At 42.3% G+C, this 21,462-nt stretch overlaps 1 protein-coding gene across 2 annotated transcripts in view; it reads left to right on the forward strand.

The window, feature by feature from the left end:
* The window catches only part of LOC117525534 (synaptogyrin-1-like), a 66,810-nt gene that overhangs the window by 34,721 nt on the left and 10,627 nt on the right, over positions 1-21,462 (forward strand). For both annotated transcript variants that reach the window (XM_034187401.1, XM_034187402.1), the window contains exon 2: positions 12,820-13,057. In XM_034187401.1, coding sequence (XP_034043292.1) covers positions 12,820-13,057 — 238 coding nt within the window. The remainder of the gene's footprint in view (positions 1-12,819; positions 13,058-21,462) is intronic.

Here is a 21,462-nt window from a genome sequence, read left to right on the forward strand (position 1 = left end):
TAAATATGTGTGCTGCTAGATTTAGTTTTGAAAAATAAATTACAAGATACTTTAATTTGGTGGACTTGCAACATAGAAATGGCACCCATTTTGGTGGAATGACCCACAATGACCTGAAACCACTCCTTTTAAAGTCCTATTACTTTTTATCTTTGATTCCAGACATCTGACATTGCACAGCATCGGAAGAGAACCTGTCTAGAAGGTCTGCCCTTATTTGTCCGTGTCATTCCAGAGAAGCTTTTCCTGAAATGCTTGGTGTGTACATTATTGATAATTTTTCCATAAATAATAAGTGCACATTAAGTGTTATGCTCACTAGACCTGCTACCAAGTTATTAGTGAGGCAGTTGATGTGTAGAACCCCCCGTTTTTTCCAACAGGATTCTGATGTGGTTGATGGGCAGACTGCTGGTGTGAAGATGGGTATCCTTACTGTTGTCATAGATGATGATGCACCTACTTCGTTTCAAATGATCAACGGTATTGCTGTTGTTTTGGAAGAGGCCATCATCCTCACAGATCTACCTGACCTTTCCACTGCATTTGCCTACCTTTTTGGCCTACTCTATGCCCTGAACATAGAGTTTTCAAAGGAACTCAGGTACACATTTGAAACTATTCAGCACATCTTCATGGGACTTTCGACCAGTTGCTCACAGCGCGTCAGGAGCTTAAAAACTACGCTGTTACAATAAAATGGAGATGGAAATTGTCCTCATAGATCTAAAACTGCTCCCCACTGGATTTGCCTGTCTTTCAGGCCTCTACTGTTACTGTCCTGCATTTTCATTATGATGGACCTCTATTTTTTTTTTTTTAATGAAAAAGCATTTGAGTTTTCACTGTTTAGTAGAAGAGTTGAAAACCAGGCTGTTGGCACTGTGACTGTTAAGTGTGTTGCGTAACTTTGTCAATGTAACTCCTTCATCTGATCTTGGTCTGCCCTCAGATTGGCTATTTCCAAGAGTGGTTTGACGTGGATTTTATGTATTAATGTTTTACACAAACTTAGTTTTGAAGCATTCAAACTTAAGTCATTTCCACCTGTTTTAAAATTTCGCAACAGTTACATCTTTTTATTCTAAACTTGCTTTTGTACGGAACAAATAATCATATTATTTAGAAACTGAGACTGAGAGAGACTCTGTATGATACAGAAAAGTGTTTACAATTGTACATTTAACATTTGAACTGACTTGGTTTTGTTTATTTGTGTGACACACATGTTGACAAAATGAGTCTTAGTATGAAGAACTCAAAACTTGTAGTCTATACATGAAAGGTACATTTTCTGAACAAAAGATAATATGTTTTCACATCTTCTATTTTTCGGAATTCGTAGTTTGTCGAACTTGAAATTTGAAGTTATTATACATATGTAAGGTACATTTTCTGAACAAAAAATAAGTTGGCACAGCTTTCATTTATCTGAACTTTTTGTGTGTGCAGCTTAAAAATTTAAGTTACATTACACATGAATAATAAGTTAGCTCAACAAAAACTTATTTGTTGGTTAAATGAATCAACCAATTGCAGCCTGCAGTGATTGCAGGCTCAGTTTACCCATAATGCAGTTTGGCATCTGTTCAAAACTCTCAGAATTAGTTCATTAAAATTAATGTTGTTAAACTATCTGCATTAATTTGGTTTATAAATCAAAACCATAAGTCAAACCTGCTTTCCTTTTGAGGACTTCAGCCTCATGGCTGGACCACTGTATGCTGTAAAGGGTATTGGCTTTTGTTTTTTTTTTTTTTTTTTTTTTTTTTTGTGGCAGCCTTCTGCTGGGGTAGAGTTGAGCTCAGCTCCTCTTAGCTGCTTCACTGCTACAAAGTGGTCTGAAAGTTATTGGAAGCTAATTGGTCCACTTATGGTCCTTGAAGTTATCTGAAAAGCTAATCCGCTAAAAAAAAGTTAGGTTTGATAATTAGCGGTTAGCTGAACTTTGCCCACCACTGTTAACACCTTATTTAATGATTGTTTCACAGCGGTTACATTCAACATCACAAGCCATCTAGAAGTTGAGTCTTTTATTGATAAGTCAAGATAGTTAATTTGAAGAAACGCGATCCAGAAGAATATGTTAGTTTAATAAGTCCAATGAGGACTGGAAGGACTTCTTTTTTGAATCACCTCTTAATTTTGCTCTCAGAGTGATGCCAGGACGATGCATTTCATTTAAAAATACACATGCCCCCAAGTGTTTCTCAATTGTCCTCAAATGCAAACTGAAAGCAAATCTATACAACTTGATACAAATTAATTAAAAATTAATGGTTAGTACTGTTGCCTCACAGCGAGAAGGCCATGGATTCAATTCCCGCCTGTGGTCTTTCTGTGTGGAGTTTGCACGTTCTCCCCATATTTGCGTGGGTTTCCTCCCACATCCAAAGACGTGGGTTATAGGTGCATTGGAATCTTTAAATTGTCCATAGGTGTGCGAGTGGGTGTGAATGTGTTTGTCTGTTTGTGGCCCTGCGACAGACTGGCATCCTGTCCTGGCTGTACCTTGCTGGGATAGGCTCCAGCCCCCCACGACCCTGATTGGACTAAGCGGTTGAAGATGAGTGTGTGAGTGTGTATAAAATACAGCTTCCTGATGAAGTGGTATAGAGGAGGATTTTCTTAAAAAGAAGACCTGAAAGAGCTACAATTTATAGAAAGTACATCTGAGATGCAAGCCTGGTTTTGATGAAAGAAAATTTTGTATTTCTTCATAATTGATGTAAATAAAGGCTAACATGAAATTAAACAGACAAAAAGAGTGTTCTGTAAGTGGGCTAATTTCATTATTTTATTTTTATCATTCACTCTATTGGAGAAAATGGATATCTGGTTGGCTGTGGCAGGTGTGATTCTTCTTTTTTTGCCATTTTCTTCAGAGGAGCCAAAACAACCAGATGAATCAGACATATTGGTTAGGGACATGGTTGACACGTCTCTGCAACATTGCGTGGTGGTCGGGGACAGTGCCCCTGGATTGGCAGACTGGGCTGGTGGTCCCTTTGTTTAAGAAGGGGGACCGGAGGGTGTGTTCCAACTACAGGGGGATCACACTCCTCAGCCTCCCCGGTGGGGTCTATTCCAGGGTACTGGAGAGGAGAATTTGACTGATAGTCGAACCTCGGATTCAGGAGGAGCAATGTGGTTTTTGTCCTGGTCGCAGCACACTGGACCAGCTCTACACCCTCCATGGGGTGCTCGAGGGTCCATGGGAGTTCTCCCAACCAGTCCACATGTACTTTGTGGATCTAGAGAAGGCGTTTGACCCTGTCCCTCGAGGCGCCCTGTGGGGGGTGCTCTGGGAGTACGGGTCCGGGGTCCTTTGCTAAGGGCTGTCTGGTCCTGGTACAGCTGCAGCAGGAGCTTGGTTTGCGTTGTCGGTAGTAAGTCAAACCGCAGAATCCACAGAATCTCGTCTCTGCTGTTTGCGGATGATGTGGTTCTGTTGGCTTCGTAAAATCAGGACCTTCAACGTGCACTGGAGTGGTTTGCAGCTGAGTGTGAAGCGTCCGGGATGAAGATCAGCACCTCCAAATCCGAAGCCATGGTTCTCGACTGGAAAAAGGTGCCTTGCCCTCTTCAGGTCGGTGGGGTGTCTTTGCCTCAAGTGGAGGAGTTTAAGTATCTCGGGGTCTTGTTCACGAGTGAGGGACGGATGGAGAGTGAGATCGATAGACGGATCGGTGCAACATCTGCAGTGATGCGGTCGCTGTATCGGACCGTCGTGGTGAAGAGAGAGCTGAGCAGGGAGGCAAAGCTCTCGATTCACCGATCGATCTACGTTCCGACCCTCACCTATGGTCATGAGATTTGGCTCATGACCAAAAGAACAAGATCACAAATACAAGCGGCCAAGATGAGTTTCCTCCGCAGGGTGGCTGGGCGCTCCCTTCGAGATAGGGTGAGGAGCTTGGTTACTCGGGAGGAGCTCGGAGTCGAGCCGCTGCTCCTCCATGTCGAAAGGAGCCAGCTGAGGTGGCTCGGGCATCTTTTTCGGATGCCCCCTGGACGCCTTGCTGGAGAGGTGTTCCGGGCACGTCCCATTGGGAGGAGGCCCTGGGGAAGACCCAGGACACGCTGGAGGGACTACGTCTCTCAGCTGGCTTGGGAACGCCTTGGGGTTCCCCCGGAGGAGCTGGGGGAGGTGTGTGTGGATCGGGAGGTCTGGGCGGCTTTGCTTGAGCTGCTGCCCTCACGACCCGACCTCAGATAAGCGGAAGAAAATGGATGGATGGATGGTTAGTGACGTGTGAATTTTCTTTAACGGTTTGAAGAACAATGCACCGATAGACACATCAGATTGTATTCAGAAGTTGGTCTTCGACTTCATCTTTGTGCCAGCAGTAAGAGAATCTTGGATTCCCAGGAAGCTGAGACCACAGCATTGGGCCTGATCATGACCTGAAGACTGATCACTGTGTGACTCACCACTTTCCACATCTCTGTCATTGTCACTAGACACGTGGCTGGTTCTGCAGAATATATTCGATAAACAAACTTTGATCTTTAAAAACTTGACGAGCCCCTCGAAGGCCCTGAGCAATGTCAGATCCTGTGCAAAAGTAGGATTTCTCTTTCAACGTTGGCATCTTCAGTGAAGGAATTTCTAGAATCATATGATTCTGGAACTACAAACTTGTTGCTGGAGGGATGAACACTGGGAGCTTGATGGAAGTCAGCTGTGTCCACAGCACAGGCAGTATCAATGGAGGTAAAGTTGTCTCTTGGGAACTTATTTACCAAAGGCATGTCCATGATGCCTCCATTACCACTGAAAACTCTACCAGTAGCCATTTGTGCAGCGAGTTCAGGACTACCATTGTTCAAACCTCTACAGCTGGTCTCAGGAACAGGATGTCTACAGGCAGATTCCACATCCTTCTTTGTGATGAAATCCATAGCACAGCTCCTGCTGGAATATCTGGTCTTATCCTCCATCTGGTACTCAAAGATGCTGTTGGCAATCATCTCCTGATCAACAACAGCTTCTTCCTTGTCATTTGTGCACAATACCTGAGCAACAGATGAGTTTTCTTTCTCATGGTTTGTGTTCGCCAGGTGCTTCTTGGTGATGAAGTTGTGCTTCAGAGCCTCTGTGGGTGTAATCCTCCCTCAATAATCCACCCTGAGCATTTTCTCCAACAGGTCCAAAAACTCTTCCAAATCTGGATGTTCTTACCCATTAATGTGTATGCCCCAGGAGCATGTTTACAGTTAGCAAAACCTGTAGACCACATATCAACGGCTTCTGTAAATTTGAGACCCAGGATGACCTCAGGGACCCTCAAAGAGGATGGTTGACATATAAAGCCGGCATTTACCACTGAAGAAGGAAAGGCACAACCAAAATCAATCAACTTAATTCTGCATGGTTGTTCTTGATGATTTACCAGCATAATATTATCCAGTTTAATGTCACTGTGAATTATGTTGATGGTCTCCAGGGCCTGTAAGGCCACCAGCAGCTGTTCCAAGATTAACCTTATTTCCTCAAGGCTGAGTCTGTCTTTGTCACACAGAAAGTCGAAAAGACTCAGGTCCAGCAACTCACAGACCACGAAGAACGTTTCTTGAAGTGGGAAGCATTCAAGAAATCGAACCAGATGATGTTCATCTGGGTCGAGTGCCTGCAGTTTCATCATACTCTTGAGCTCTTGTTCACAGCTTCTTGAATAGTTTGAACTTCCATAGCAACTGGAGTTTCAGTCCTCATTTCAGTACACTGGAAAACTTGCCCAAAAGCTCCCTCTCCTTTCATATCCTTAACCAGGTACTTGAAGAACTTGCTCTGAATTATGAACTGATCATCATATCCAGAGGTCTGAGCCATACCAGAAGATTCATCCTCACCTGTGATACATGTGCAGCTCTTGCTGGAATATCTGGTCTTATCCTCCATCTGGTACTCAAAGATGCTGTTGGCAATCGTCTCCTGATCAACAACAGCTTCTTCCTTGTCATTTCTGCACAATACCTGAGCAACGGATGAGGAGCTTGATGGAAGGCATAATGTGAGGCATTATTTGTAAAGTGCTTTCAGTGTATGATGCAGATGGAAAAGCGCGATATAAATGCAGTCCATTTACCACTCTTTACCATATGAGCAACCGTTGGCGAACTCATGTGACTGAGTGCAAGCGTGCACTTGACTCATGTCCATCAGTGTGCCAGTGAACCTTCATGTAAGTGAAGCGTGTGAAGAAGCAGGAGACAAACAGTCCCAGCCGTGTGCGGTTAGACAGAACGCGCATGTTTCAGGGCGTTTTGGTGCACTCGCTCTTCAAACAATGCTCATGGGCAGAGGCAGGGCCACAAATGAGGGGAGGTGACAGGAGTGGGTGGGTATGACGCAGCGGGGCCTAAAAATAGCTCCACCCCCACTTCTGCCCGCCGCACTCTCTCCATCCTCTCATCACTCCATCAATTCATTACTGCTCTCCTTAATACAAAGGCTGCAGGTAGGTTTTTTTTGGGGGGGGGGGGGGTGACGTGACAGACAAACAGAAACACAAGAAGAGACTAAATCCTACAATTATTTTGTATGTGTCAGAAATCCTAAATTCCAAACATAAATTTTGATAAAACTGATGTTTTAACAGAAACAAATGACAGCCATGGTTACCAGAAGAATTCTGTAAAAATAAATAAATAAACTAAACTAAAATAAAACAAAGGAAAATGTACATAATGTCACAGAATAACCTTTAAAGTTGACATCTGGTATCTGGCATTTGGCAGTGAGGCTGCAGATTGAGACTAAGATTCAGGCTTTCAATGACTTCCTGGACTCAACCATCGGAAGTGTATCTGTACGTGGTGAAGGTGATGAACCTGCAGAGAGATCTACTTGTCTTTGAAAAGACATTCATGTCTCTGGGTCCTCAACCTTTGAGATCAGGAGATGATTTGGAAGAGTTTACAGAGCCATGAAGTTGCAAATATCTTTAGAAGAAAATGAAGGTCCAACTCTTTAGAGTCCTGGTATTTCCTATCTAGCTGGGTCTGAGACTTGGACTCAACTAGGACTAGGCAATGACTGGATGTCTTTGGTACTAGGTCTCTTCAGTCGAGGTCTCCGCTGGAGTGACTCTGTGTCAAATGAGCAGTTGCTTCAGGAGACTGAGCTGATGATTATCACTTGTATCATGAGGGAACATTTTGGTCATGTGGCACATTTCTCTGCATGATTGAGCACACAGGTGCACAAAAAATTGGCTCATTGGATGAACTCAATTCAATTATGGGCAGGATTTCCATCTAACAAAAATATGCAGCCCCAACTCAAATAAAACAGATCCATCCATCCATCCATTTTCTTCCGCTTTATCCGGAGTCGGGTCCCGGGGGCAGCAGCTCAAGCAAAGCCGCCCAGACCTCCCAATCCACACACACCTCCCCCAGCTCCTCCGGGGGAACCCCAAGGTGTTCCCAAGCCAGCTGAGAGATGTAATCCTTCCAGCGTGTCCTGGGTCTTCCCCGGGGCCTCCTCCCAATGGGACGTGCCCGGAACACCTCTCCAGCGAGGCGTCCAGGGGGCATCCAGAAAAGATGCCCGAGCCACCTCAACTGACTCCTTTCGTGGAGGAGCAGCGGCTCGACTCCGAGCTCCTCACCCTATCTCTAAGGGAGCGCCCAGCCACCCTGCGGAGGAAACTCATCTCGGCCGCTTGTACCCGCGATCTCGTTCTTTCGGTCATGAGCCAAATCTCATGACCATAGGTGAGGATCGGAACGTAGATCGATCGGTAAATCGAGAGCTTTACCCCCCTACTCAGCTCTCTCTTCACCACGACGGTCCGATACAGCGGGTGCAACATCTGCAGTAAAACAGATCCATGCAAGATAATCTACTTTAATTTAGTTGGGACTACATATATTTATTAGACAGAATCCAATGAGTCAGTTTTTGAGTGTATCACTCAAACAAATTACTCATTGGATGAACTCAATTCAATTATGGGCAGGATTTCCATCTAATAAATATATGCAGTCCCAACTAAATTAAATTAAGTTATTTTGCATGAATGTGCTTTATTTGAGTTGAGGCTACATATAATTTGTAAGTCCCTTCGGCTGCTCCCTTGTTTGCACTCGGGGTCGCCACAGCAAATCCAAGGTGGATCTGCATGTTGATTTGGCACAGGGTTTTTTTGAGGCTACATATAATTATTTGATGGAAATTCTGCTCATAACTGAATTGAGTTAATTCAATGCATTAGCTTTTTGAGTGTGTGTGGATCAAAGATGCTAGAGAAGACCTGACTGACATGTCACCTGACTGCAGAAGATAAATTGTTACATTGGAGAGATTGGGATGGACCTGTATGGGTCGTTGCCATTCAGGACTCAAGGCAGTTCTGTGATATGCTGGATGCTCCAACGTGAACATGCTCCCAGACCTAACTAATATAAAGAGTATACGTGTATATACGACATCACATCACTGCTTAACCCTCAGGGGTCCATGTAGTCACCAGCAAATCCATAAGGGTTGATAGGAACTATCTTTAACCAGTTCATTGGAACAGCAACTCAAAATATCCGCTATATGAAACCACTGGGGCAAAATTTTGACCTTGGACTTTGGCTTTTTACGGACTTTTCTCCTAAACAAATATTGGTTGACCATTATTTCACCACATTTTGTCCAGATTGGATCAAAGATTTCTGAGTTATTGTTAAGGACACAGGACTGAAATTAATACCACCACATGAGCTTCCTCTGCACGTGGGTATAAAAACTCATTTTGAGATCATTTTTATTTATTTATTTTCATTTATATAGTGCCAAATCACAACAAAGTTGCCTCAAAGTGCTTCACACATGTAAGGTCTAACCTTACCAACCCCTAGGGCAAGCACACAGGTGGCAGTGGTAAGGACAAACTCCCTCTGATGATTTGAGGAAGAAACCTCAAGCAGACCAGATTCAAAGGGGTGATCTTCTGCTTGGGCCATGCTATCGACACAATAGACAATACAGGAAATTATACAGGAAATTTGGGGAGATTTTGGGAGTCCATGCCTGTGCACAGGACGGAAGGCCTGCAGAAGAAGACACCACACCCATCTCTGGATGGAGCCTCACCTTAAACACTGAGAAAAACAGAATCAGGTGACAGAAAGACAACAAATACAGTATAATTTATCAGCATTTAGCAACAAGAAAAACAGAAGAAATAATAAGGTGATCGTGACTGAACTAAATCGGGCATTTTCACATTCTTCAGCTGGAATTCAGTGATGAAAATCAATTAATCATGTAGCTCTATACTGCATGATGTATAGATGTATTTTGTGCGATACAATGAGCATCCATCTTTCTGACGTCCTGGTGTTTCAGAACGGTTGTGTCTATTGTTTGTTCTACCTTTTGTATCGCTGTCATTTAATCGCACAAATACTGCACACACACACACACACACAACAGCTGGGTAAACTATCAAAGTAGCTCGGTAAGACAGACACACAGACTGACAGACTGCAAGCAAACACACGTCCACTCTCAGATGACGCAGTCTGAACAGGGTCTGTAGGTTGGAGTCACGTGACCCTCAGCAGAGCGCCGCCACGCTGCCGGGTCTCATATTTCTGTGATACCAGCTGAATGGACACTCAGAGAGAGAGGATTTGTTTCTTCCTGTCATTTGACTCCATTTTGTCGTCCTCTACCACTGCGGTCCCCGAGGAAAAGACAGAGCAGGAGATGAGAGGAAAATAAAAGAATGGAGGGCAAAGAACACAGCAGGCATTGAGAGAAGAAGAGAAAAGGATTGAGCAGTGCCGTCACAGGAACCTGCACCTTTGATTGACTCCATTTTGTTTCCAAATTGTTTCTTTGGAAGGAAATATTCCCAACAGTTTTCAGTTCATTTCAGTGTAATTTTCCAAATGATGAGGATTTGTTTAAAGCTCAGCTCACACAGTGAAGTTTTTGGAAAAAGTTATTTTCTAAAAACACACACACACACACACACACACACACACACACACACACACACACACACACACACACACACACACACACACACACACACTTATTGGACAAACTTAAAGTAGACCTGCATTGAAATAAAAGTGGTCAGATTTCAGAAAGAAATAGCTGATATGTATTTATAAGACCCTTGTGAATGCAGTAAAGTAAATCTGTAAGCCCAAATTTATAATTCAGCGGAGAAATCTTCGTTTAAAAATGACAAATTTGCAGCTAAAATTTAGCCCTCTGTGAAAACAGTTTGTACAGCCGTATCATTTCCATGACGTCAGGGACAAGACGACGCGCTCCCGCCTGCAGTCCGATCCCGCATTGAAATTGATTTTATCTGTTAGTAATGTTACTTATACATGTCCTGCTTTCAAAATCCAAAAGTAAGCTGCAATGAATGTGAGATACAGCTCTGTGTGCTCAGATCAGCAACGACATCGACAGCGGGCGCCGTTCTTCCTCTCCCGCTCTCTGCCTCCGCTGCACTTATTAAGTCTGCGGGCTCGTTAACGAGCTCGTTAACCGCTGACGCGGGCCACTCACACCGCCCGTGTCTGCTTTGCAGCCGGTGTTCAGCGCACAACACCGGCATCACCTGTCTGTCTACTGAATGGAGCTGCAGCACACTTGGCACAAGTCCTGAGATTACGCTCGCTGTTTTAATGCGAAGCGGCCGGTACACCTGTTGCTGCAAGGACAGACTTCTTGCGGCAAAATCCACAGCACCGCACGTCTCGGCAATCGGAGCCCCAGACCTCCATGGACGCTGAGAGAGGTTTATATATTTTTAATGACTGGGATTCTTTGCGGGTCTCGCCTCCATATCCCGCGATGATACCAGAGGCGAAAGACAGTAGATTTTCATTGCGACACCACTCAATCAAACGGGCGTATGAAAAAGTCCCCCAAAATAATTTTCAAGCACAAATAAAAGAAATGTGTACTTACCAAACACGCAAGACAATATGAAGTTTTAAAAAAAGTACATCCTTCCGTATAAGACAAGAAAAAGGTGCAGATGCAAACTGATGTAAATCCACAAATTACAATTGGCGCAATGCATGCTGGGAGATGTCCGTGACGTCTCGGCAGCGTCCATGATGAGAGGGACAATTTGCGGAGGGCTAAATGTTAGCTGTAAATTTGTCATTTTCAAATGAAGATTTCTGCGTTGAATGACAGATCTGGGCTTGCAGATTTACTTTACTACATTCAGAAGGATCTCATATGTAAATGTAAGTCATTTTTTGTTCAAAAAAATCTGACTGCATTTTTTTCAATGCAGGTCTCCTTTAAAAGTGCTTCAATTGGTAACACCAAAATCAATAAATTTGATTCAAATTAATTTCACAAGTAATATTTTTGCTAACTTTACTTAATTTGGAAATTAATTAGGATTTCTCTTCTTTCGGTGTGAGTTTAAACTTCAGGGTTAGTATTTAGCATAAAATTTTAAGGCTGTTAGCAAATGACGTTTTATGCTAAAAGTCTAGTTCATCTTCCCAAATGTGTTGAACTCGTAAGACATATATTTGACTCTTGTGGTGGACACAGTTAAAAGTTAGTTTCACTAACCACTAATCTGCTAACTGAATGGTTGACTGTGATAATGCTAAACTAATAAACTGCTAAAACATTTAGCTGAAGCAACCATAAGTTTTATGATACAAACTTAGCTTTGGCTTCTTCTTCTCTTCTTCTTCTCAACTCAAAGAGCTGAAATTAAAGTTTGAGCACACCAATTATTAAACAATAAATGGACTGCATATATATAGCGCTTTTCCATCAGCATCAGACGCTCAAAGCGCTTTACAATTATGCCTCGCATTCACCGCGATGTCAGTGTGTTGCCATACAAGGCACTCACTACACACCGGGAGCAATAGTAGATTAAAGGCCTTGCCCAAGGGCCCTTAGTGATTTTCCAGTCAGGCGGGGATTTAAACCCATGATCTTCTAGTTGCAAGCCCAACACCTTAACCACTAGACCATCACCTCCCCAATGGCTATTAAACAACTTTTTCCAGTTAACATACAGATTATTCACAGGACAAAAACTACTAAATTAATAGAAAATATTAAGAAATAAAAATAAAGGTGGAAAATAATTTTCATAATGTAATTAATGCATTTACTCCTCCGGTTGCTCTCGACTTGCAGCAATGCTTATTTGCTTATTGCAGGTTGTCAGTTTCCATCATTGGTTTAGTAACGTATATATGATTTTTGGGTTTACAAATGTTTTTGATGGTAAACCTTTATTTTTTAAAGATAGCTGACTTAAACTTAGCAGAATTAAATTCAAAGCTAATTGGTCTACAAACAGTGTTGTGAAAGTAACTTTGACAAGTTACTTTTTTAGTTGCTTTATACAGTTACTTTATGCAGTTACTTCATTAGCAGCTTTGTGCAGTTACTTTATTAGAATCTGCTGAAAACTTGCAACTAATAAGTAATGTAACTAATGAGGTAACTAGTAATCTAACTTGGTTACTCTTAAGATTGAGCAATCAGCAAAGTAACTAATCAGCAAAGTAAATAATAGTTGCTTTTCTGAGTACTAAATCTATGCTAATGAAATAACTGTATAAAGTAACTGTAAAATATAACTGTATAAAGTAACTAATGAAGTAACTTTTCAAAGTTACTTTGCCAACACTGTCTACAAATTGTTTTCAGTTAGCAAAAAGCTCACAGGCTAACAAAAAACTAACTTTGCTAACTAGCTGAGCTGTGGCCACCACTGCTCTCATAAAACATCTGCAAAAGCACCATACAGTGCTGCTGCTTTTCTCATTTTTTTTTACGTTTTGTCTTTCCCACTTCAGCTTTTCTCCATTGTAATTTTTGGCTGCATCGTCAACGAAGGCTACATCAATCGCCCCAACGAAGTGGAGGAGTACTGCATCTTCAACCGGAACCAGAATGCGTGCAATTATGGGGTTTTTATGGGCTCCATGGCGTTCCTCTGCTGCATGGCCTTCCTCGCTCTGGACGTCTACTTCCCACAGATCAGCAGCGTCAAAGACCGCAAGAAGGCCGTGCTGGCTGATGTTGGAGTGTCAGGTAAAAAAAACATGCTAATGTTGTGATGGTATACATCGTAAGAGTGTGTGAACCTCCAGGAAAAACCATAAGCATGGGCAGACCGTAGCACATTTTGGAGATTAAGATAAAGACTGTGAAGTATCTAATATTTAGCTCCCAAATTATTGTACATGTGCAGAACACTCAGTGCAGAACTTTGAAGCCTCTTGGAGTAAAAAGCTAAAAAAAAAAAGTGTTGACTTAGCGATACAGCGAGAAAGGCGGATGGATGTTCTGCAAAAGAAAAAAAGACAGTGTTCTAGGGAACTGATGTTAATGAACCTGGGAGACATGCGTCTAAATTGCAAAATCCCTTCAGGACAGCTTCAAAGAGCTTGAAAGTTACTTAAAAGATGATAGCGTAGTGTGATCTAAGAGGAGGGCAGCACGGTGGCTTACTGTTGCCTCACAGTGAGAAGGTCGTGGGTTCAATTCCCGTGGCCTTTCTGTGTGGAGTTTGCATGTTCTCCCCGTGTTTGCGTGGGTTTCCTCCGGGTGCTCCGGTTTCCTCCCACGTCCAAAGACATGCGGGTTAGGTGGATTGAACTCTTTAAAATTGTCCGTGTGTGTGGGTGTGTCTGTGTTTGTTTGTCTGTTTGTGGCCCTGACTGGCGTCCTGTCCTGGGTGTACCCGGCCAAAGCGCTCTATGACTGCTGGGATAGGCTCCAGCCCCCCGCAACCCTTAATTGGACTAAGCAGCAGAAGATGAATGAATAAAGATCTAAGAGGACATGAATCAGAAATGCTGTTTTACAACTTGTCCAGTATTACTGCGGCAAAATCAAACCGTTTATGTCGAACAAGTGCTCCATTGAGAATGATGATGGAGCACACAGTGAAAACTGGAGTGTGCCGGAAATAAATTAGTGCAGACGTGGCATTGTGGTGTCATGTGTGGTCTCTCAGGCAAAACGGGTGAGTTTGGTGTCAGCATAAATACTGAGAGCCCTATCAATTGTCTATTGTCAATTTATAGTGCATGTGCATTTGGGGTGTGTGCAACTCCACTTTGATATTTACACATCTTGTAATGGGAATGCAAAGTGCATAGTCTCTTAATTAAACATGGGTGTTTTGCGGGTAACATGAATTTAACATGCTATAAGCGATAATAGAATGGTTCAAATGTAATAGTATACAAATAATGAATGTTTATGAGTTCAATGGTATGAATATTTCATCTTTCAGAGAATTAAATATTCATTCCATTGAAAGAATGGAAAAATATTAATCATTTGTTTTAAATAACGGTGAAAATAGATCCTTGTCATTTGATATTTTATTAATTTATAAACACCAGAAAAGGGACTTTTCACTGGTGCTTAACAGTCCAACACGAACTTTAAATAGGAGTCCAAAATTGTTCTCAGTAGTCCATGATGCCATCCTCTGACTTCGTGTACAGACTGCTGTCTGCTTTCCTCACTCCAGCGGAAAATCACGTTAGAAATTTGTCCTACTTTTCATCCTAACTTCATCCTCTTCATCCTAACAGCTCTTCATGCCTCCAGCCGGCTTACAGTGTGGTGGATTTGTTCATCAATTAGCTCCTTCAAATAGTCATCTGCTAGCAAAACAAACTCCACTATGTTTAGCTAAACACTGCCTCCGGTAGTATGCACAGGCACGGTGGCCGGTGCGTGCAATAGCACATTTCATATAGCACCAAAATTGAAAAACTATTGCACGGTCAATGAAACACAGCGGGAAATGGTATGAATAATCCATGTCATGTGATATACAGTAGTGTTCAGAATAATTGTAGTAGTGCTATGTGACTAGATTAATCCAGGTTTTGAGTATATTTCTTAATGTTACATGGGAAACAAGGTACCAGTAGATTCAGTAGATTCTCACAAATCCAACAAGACCAAGCATTCATGATATGCACACTCTTAAGACTATGAAATTCGGCTATTAGTAAAAAAAAAAAACGTAGAAAAGGGGGTGTTCACAATAATAGTAGTGTGGCATTCAGTCAGTGAGTTCGTCAATTTTGTGGAACAAACAGGTGTGACTCAGGTGTCCCCTATTTAAGGATGAAGCCAGCACCTGTTGAACATGCTTTTGTCTTTGAAAGCCTGAGGAAAATGGGACATTCAAGACATTGTTCAGAAGAACAGCGTAGTTTGATTAAAAAGTTGATTGGAGAGGGGAAAACTTATACGCAGGTGCAAAAAAGTATAGGCTGTTCATCTACAATGATCTCCAATACTTTAAAATGGACAAAAAACCAGAGACACGTGGAAGAAAACGGAAAACAACCATCAAAATGGATGGAAGAATAACCAGAATGGCAAAGGCTCACCCATTGATCAGCTCCAGGATGATCAAAGGCAGTCTGGAGTTACCTGTAAGTGCTGTGACAGTTAGAAGACGCCTGTGTGAAGCTAATTTATTTGCAAGAATCTCCTGCAAAGTCCCTCTGTTAAATAAAAGACGTGCAGAAGAGGTTACAATTTGCCAAAGAACACATCAGCTGGCCTAAAGAGAAATGGAGGAATATTTTGTGGACTGATGAGAGTAAAATTGTTCTTTTTGGGTCCAAGGGCCACAGACAGTCTGTGAGATGACTCCCAAACTCTGAATTCAAGCCACAGTTCACAGTGAAGACAGTGAAGCATGGTGGTGCAAGCATCATGATACGGGCATGTTTCTCCTACTATGGTGTCGGGCCTATATATCGCATACCAGGTATCATGGATCAGTTTGGATATGTCAAAATACTTGAAGAGGTCATGTTGCCTTATGCTGAAGAGGACATGCCCTTGAAATGGGTGTTTCAACAAGACAATGACCCCAAGCACACTAGTAAATGAGCAAAATCTTGGTTCCAAACCAACAAAATTAATGCCTCGCAGATGTGAAGAAATCATGAAAAACTGTGGTTATACAACTAAATACTAGTTTAGTAATTCACAGGATTGCTAAAAAAAAAAGCAGTTTGAACATAATAGTTTTGAGTTTGTAGCGTCAACAGCAGATGCTACTATTATTGTGAACACCCCCTTTTCTACTTTTTTTTTACTAATAGCCCAATTTCATAGCCTTAAGATTATGTATATCATGAATGCTTGGTCTTGTTGGATTTGTGAGAATCTACTGAATCTACTGGTACCTTGTTTCCCATGTAACAATAAGAAATATACTCAAAACCTGGATTAATCTTTTTAGCCAGACTCTGCAGGAGCTGCTGACATCAGTTGTGCAACGCTGATGTTTGTCATGGTTGTTAATGTGCACAAGTTAAAACAACAATAACAATAACCCCTCCGATTACTGTCGCCGGGTAATATAAAAGTTAAATTAAGCAGAGGAATCTTTTCTACTTCCTTTTTCCTGTACAGACTAAGAGAAAATATTAGCACCACTTTTAATCAAACTAAAAGTGACACTTTGCATTGTTACATTAGGTTATCATTACAAGCAAAAGTGGGGATGTGCGGGAGAGACGGTGGATCTCTGGTGCTAACGAGCCTCTGAGACATTGTACTTGGGTGTCTGTTATAATGGTTTCCACTACTTCCTCGCTGCTGCCATGAAACTCGAGACATTGTGACAAGATGTTCGACTGTTGAATCCGGTAATGAGGCTGTTACTGTCACAAATCAGTCTCTTGCGCTTTTTTCCATCACTCATGCTTCCTGTTTCTCCTTCTCACTCCACTTCTTCAATATGAGACATTTTGTTCACGATGAAGCAAGAAAACACGCCAGACTTGTGTCCTGATCCGACCTGGATTTTTCTTGTCAAGCTGATCCATTTCCAGTTTGGCGTCTCTGCTATGCTCTGTTAGCGTAGTACCCATGCTTACCGTCATTTCATCAGGATAGGGTCGCTTAGAGAACTCTGTTCTTTTCCCCCTGCAGATACCTGGAAACTGTCAGGTACAATCTCCTGGCATCGGAGCGGCAACACTGGAGCAGTTTGCCAATTTTACAATACAGTGTGCTGCTACTGGTCGCTCAGGAGAAGCACTTATGGCATTGACGTTGACACTAGTGTGGGTTGTAAAGATGGTGCAGAGAGCAGACGTGACGAGTGCAAACAGACAGATGAGTTGGGCTGTCAAATTTATAGACATGAGTTCAATTCCCAATAACATAACTCCTTTGTGACCTTGGACAAAATATTTAATCTAAACCTTGACTGGGGACTTACTATGCACCGAGTATAGTGGGCGTGTAGGGCGCCCTGGCTCTGCCTGGGTATCACCTGCCTCTGGCAGACAGATGGTCATTTTTGGGAGATAAGGATGGATCATTGGTCCTCTTGGTTGCCAATTCAGACGTGGTGTAGAATGCGGTGCCATGCACACTAGTGCATACTGCCAGACCTGATCTGACATTTGTCTCCAAGTTATACAAACTGCCTCCCTACATTTTCAAAGCCCTGACCATAAATTCTCCTCTTCACACCAACTGTCATGTCACAGTATAATACAGAAATAGCAGACAAGTAAAAAAAAATTAAAAAATGAAAAATATGATAAAGTTTGGGCTCTCCAATTGGTTTAAAATGCTGCTGCCAGACTTTTGACAGGAAGCAGAAAGTTTGACCACATTACACCCATTTTGTCACCTCTTCACTGGCTTCCTGTCCCAGTGAGATCAGACAAGCACCTTCCTAATTAGCTGACATAATTAAACCCTACGTACCGGCCCGGGCTCTGTGTTCTCAGGGTGCAGGACTACTTTGTGTCCCTAGGGTGAATAAAAGTCTGTGGGTCACAGAGCTTTCTTATATTGTGCCCCTGTTCTGTGGAATGATCTCCCTGCATCAATAAAACAGTCAGATTCTGTCTTTCATGTCCAGACTTAAGACACAATTATTTTCCCTTTCGTATGGCTAGCATACTGGCATAGTATGTTCCTATGCATTCTACCCTTTTAAATTCACTTTATTAGTAAACAGAGCATCTCAACTTTGTCTAAATTCTGGGTCTTTTAGTGAAGCTTAGGGCTAGTGGCCAGCGATCACCCTGGTATTTCTTTTTTGTTGTTGTTGCTTAATGCTGACAAATTATATTGTATTTGTTATCTTTCTGCTGCCTGATTCTGTTTTTTTTTTTCCTCTCTGTTTGAGGTGTTTCTCCATTCAGAGGCGGGAGTGATGTCCTGCACACCGGCACGGACTCCCAAAATTTCCTGTATATTTGTTTTGTAAATTGGTTTGTCAGTTGTGTCGGTAGCATGGCCCAAGCAGAGGGTCACCCCTTTGACTCTGTTGTGCTTCAGGTTTCTTCCTCAAATCATCAGAGGGAGCTTTTTTCTTACCACTGTCACCTGTGTTCTTGCTCTGGGGGTTGGTAAGGTTAGACCTTACCTGTGTGAAGCGCCTTGGGGCAACTATGTTGTGACTTGGCATTATATAAATTAAATAAATTAATTAAATGAATAAAATTAATTAATTAGTATGAATAAAATCAAAAATAAAATACAGAAATTGGGGTTTGTTGATATCAAGTCATAATTACATCATTCCTCTTTAAATAGCTCATAATAAATATTAACCGATGTAAAAATTTTGGGACAATAAATTTGCGCTTGTGCTTTATATATTGTTTAAATTTGTTCAAAAAGCTGCTGAAATTTGTGGGAGTTTTATTAAAGCTGCTTTTATGAATATAAAATTTGCCATATATAATTGCTACATTAGCTATGCATCACTTTTTTATTTTTATATTGGTGTTGTGTGGGCCGCTGAAGAGGAGGTACTGCTGGCCCACCACCACCAGAGGGCTCCCTGTCTGGAGTGCGGGCTCCAGGCACCAGAGGGCGCTGCCGCCTCACAGGAGCAGCCGGGGTGACAGCTGTCACTTATCACCTACAACAGCTGTCACCAATCATCTGATCAGCAGTGGTATATCAGCAGGACGACATCTCCACCTCTTTGCCGAGATATCGCTCTACCTAGAAGGTACCGTACTCAGCTGATTGTGTTGTCTTTTGACAGTAACGCTTTATTACTTTTGTACGTTTAATAGCAGACATTCTTCCAACGAGAGGTGGAGGTGGTTTTCCCGCCATACGGATTGCTGGGTGCAAACGCACCCACATTTAACTGTTTTTGTTCCTCGCCAGCAGTACCAGATCCGACACGTGGAGGCAGTGGCCACCTGGGAGTTCGGGACTTGGCGGCTCCAGTATTCCCGGGGTTCGGTGGCGGAGGAAATCGTGTGGTTCCGGTTCTGCTTTGGACAGACGTCTCTTATCTTCGAGCCTGCCCACGTGACACATTCTTGTGAATTGACTTCTTTGTCTATTGTTGTGATCCGTTGTGTTTGTTGTGCTTATTCACAACAGTAAAGTGTTGTTATTTGACTTCCTCCATTGTCCGTTCATTTGCGCCCCCTGTTGTGGGTCCGTGTTCCTACACTTTCACAACAATTGGAAATAAATTATATATATTTGCAGTCAATTTTAATCTTTGTATTTAATTCACATTAAAATATGGTATTTAAATTTATTTAAAACAAATATTTATCTACATAAAAATCTGTTGTGATTTTTTAAAAATTATTATAATATCTATATCTGTTGCTCAGAACTGAAAGAAGTAAGCATTTCTGAGATATATATTGTGTAAATCTGAAATTAATTTATTTTATTTGTGATACAGGAATGGTTTGCCAGCCAATTTCCTTAAAAGTAGCTCTTCCAGAAACCTTCACTTTCTGACACATTTTCTTTTTTCATTTAGATGTCATGTACGAGGTCTGTTAGAAAAGTATCCGACCTTATTATTTTTTTCAAAAACCATATGGATTTGAATCACGTGTGATTGCGTCAGACAAGCTTGAACCCTCGTGCGCATGCGTGAGTTTTTCCACGCCTGTCGGTTGCATCATTCGCCTGTGTCATTTGCGTTGCTGTGCGCCATGCGGCACCGCCACGACGCGCGAAGCCTCCGCTCCTCTTTCCATGACAAAAACTCCTGTAACAGTGGAATGTGACGTTCATTTCTAAACTGGATGCTGTGTTTTATCCGGGACGTCGTCTGACTAGCACAGGAATTGTGAAAAGACGTGGACATCAGCACTTTTTCGGCACATTGAGACAGACGTGCGGAAGAATTCCGCGCATCACGGCGGTGCCGCATGGCGCAAAGCAACGCCGTGATGAAGCCTCACAGGACATGTTCTGGCATGTCCAGGCACATCCACAATTTCTCGGATAATCACTCGATGGAAAAATCACCGACAGCTGTCTGAACGCCATCTGAAAGCCGTCCTGTGAGACCAAAACGGAGGTGGTTTTGTCTCGCTCCAGTAGCGAATCCATCGTGATGCGCGAAGCCTCCGCTCGGCTTTCCATGACAAAATCTCTTGTTAAAAGTGAAATCTGCCGGAAAATGGTTGATGTCCAGCTCTTGTGATAACCAGAGAAATGGCACACGATGGTCACGGATCCAGACAGCCATCCATTTAGAAATGAAATGGTCGTTCAGCCTGTTGACGACAGCTTCGGAGCGCGGCGCGCCCCACAGCCGCTGGGGGCTGTCCTTAAAGCGACAGTAACAAGCTTATTCTCTACCAAGCCCGTAACATTTTCACTGAAAGCCAGATAAATTTTTGTAATGGTTTCCAGCTGCCAGTCTCTAACAGTTTCTGAAAAAATTTCTGATGGAAAAAAAGCCCAAATCATTCCGCCATTTCCTGGCAATGAAAATCCGACGAGGGAGCTGGACCACTCCTCACTCAAAGCCTGCTCACAGGCGAATGACGCAACCGATAGGCGTGGAAAAACTCACGCATGCGCACGAGGGTTCAAGCTTGTCTGACGCAATCACACGTGATTCAAATTCATATGGTTTTTGAAAAAAAATAATAAGGTCGGATACTTTTCTATTAGACCTTGTATGTACCCGTTTTTAAGTTTGGCTTTTAAGATGTCAACAACATAAATCATCAGTGAGGATCTGATTCATAAGACCCCATGAGATGGAAGATGACTCCATGAGATGGAGAAGACCATCAAGGATTACTTTGATATGTAATTTAACTCTTTACTTGTGATTGGGAAGGAATAAACCGAAAGAAATTATTCAGAACTTACACGTTCATCATTTGAGTTAAAAAGATCACCAACAAATATATTATCCATGTCTGTCCAGCTTTGCTTGATCATTTTTTTTAATTCACTGTAATATCACACTTATAACCTACTGAAAGCTGGAGCTCAGGTGATCCAGTAGCAGGACGTATTTAGTTTTGTAGGCTGCACAAATCTATTTCTGTCTTCATATGAAAACCACTGGGGGCAGCCTGGTGAAGTCTGGACATCTCCTTGGCCTTCTCAAGCCGTTGAGGTCCTCAACATTCTGGCAGTGATGCTCTGGTTATGTAATTATTATAAAGTGCCTCTATTTCTGCCACATATTG

The sequence above is a fragment of the Thalassophryne amazonica genome, chromosome 15 (assembly GCF_902500255.1).
Source record: "Thalassophryne amazonica chromosome 15, fThaAma1.1, whole genome shotgun sequence".
NCBI lineage: Eukaryota > Metazoa > Chordata > Actinopteri > Batrachoidiformes > Batrachoididae > Thalassophryne > Thalassophryne amazonica.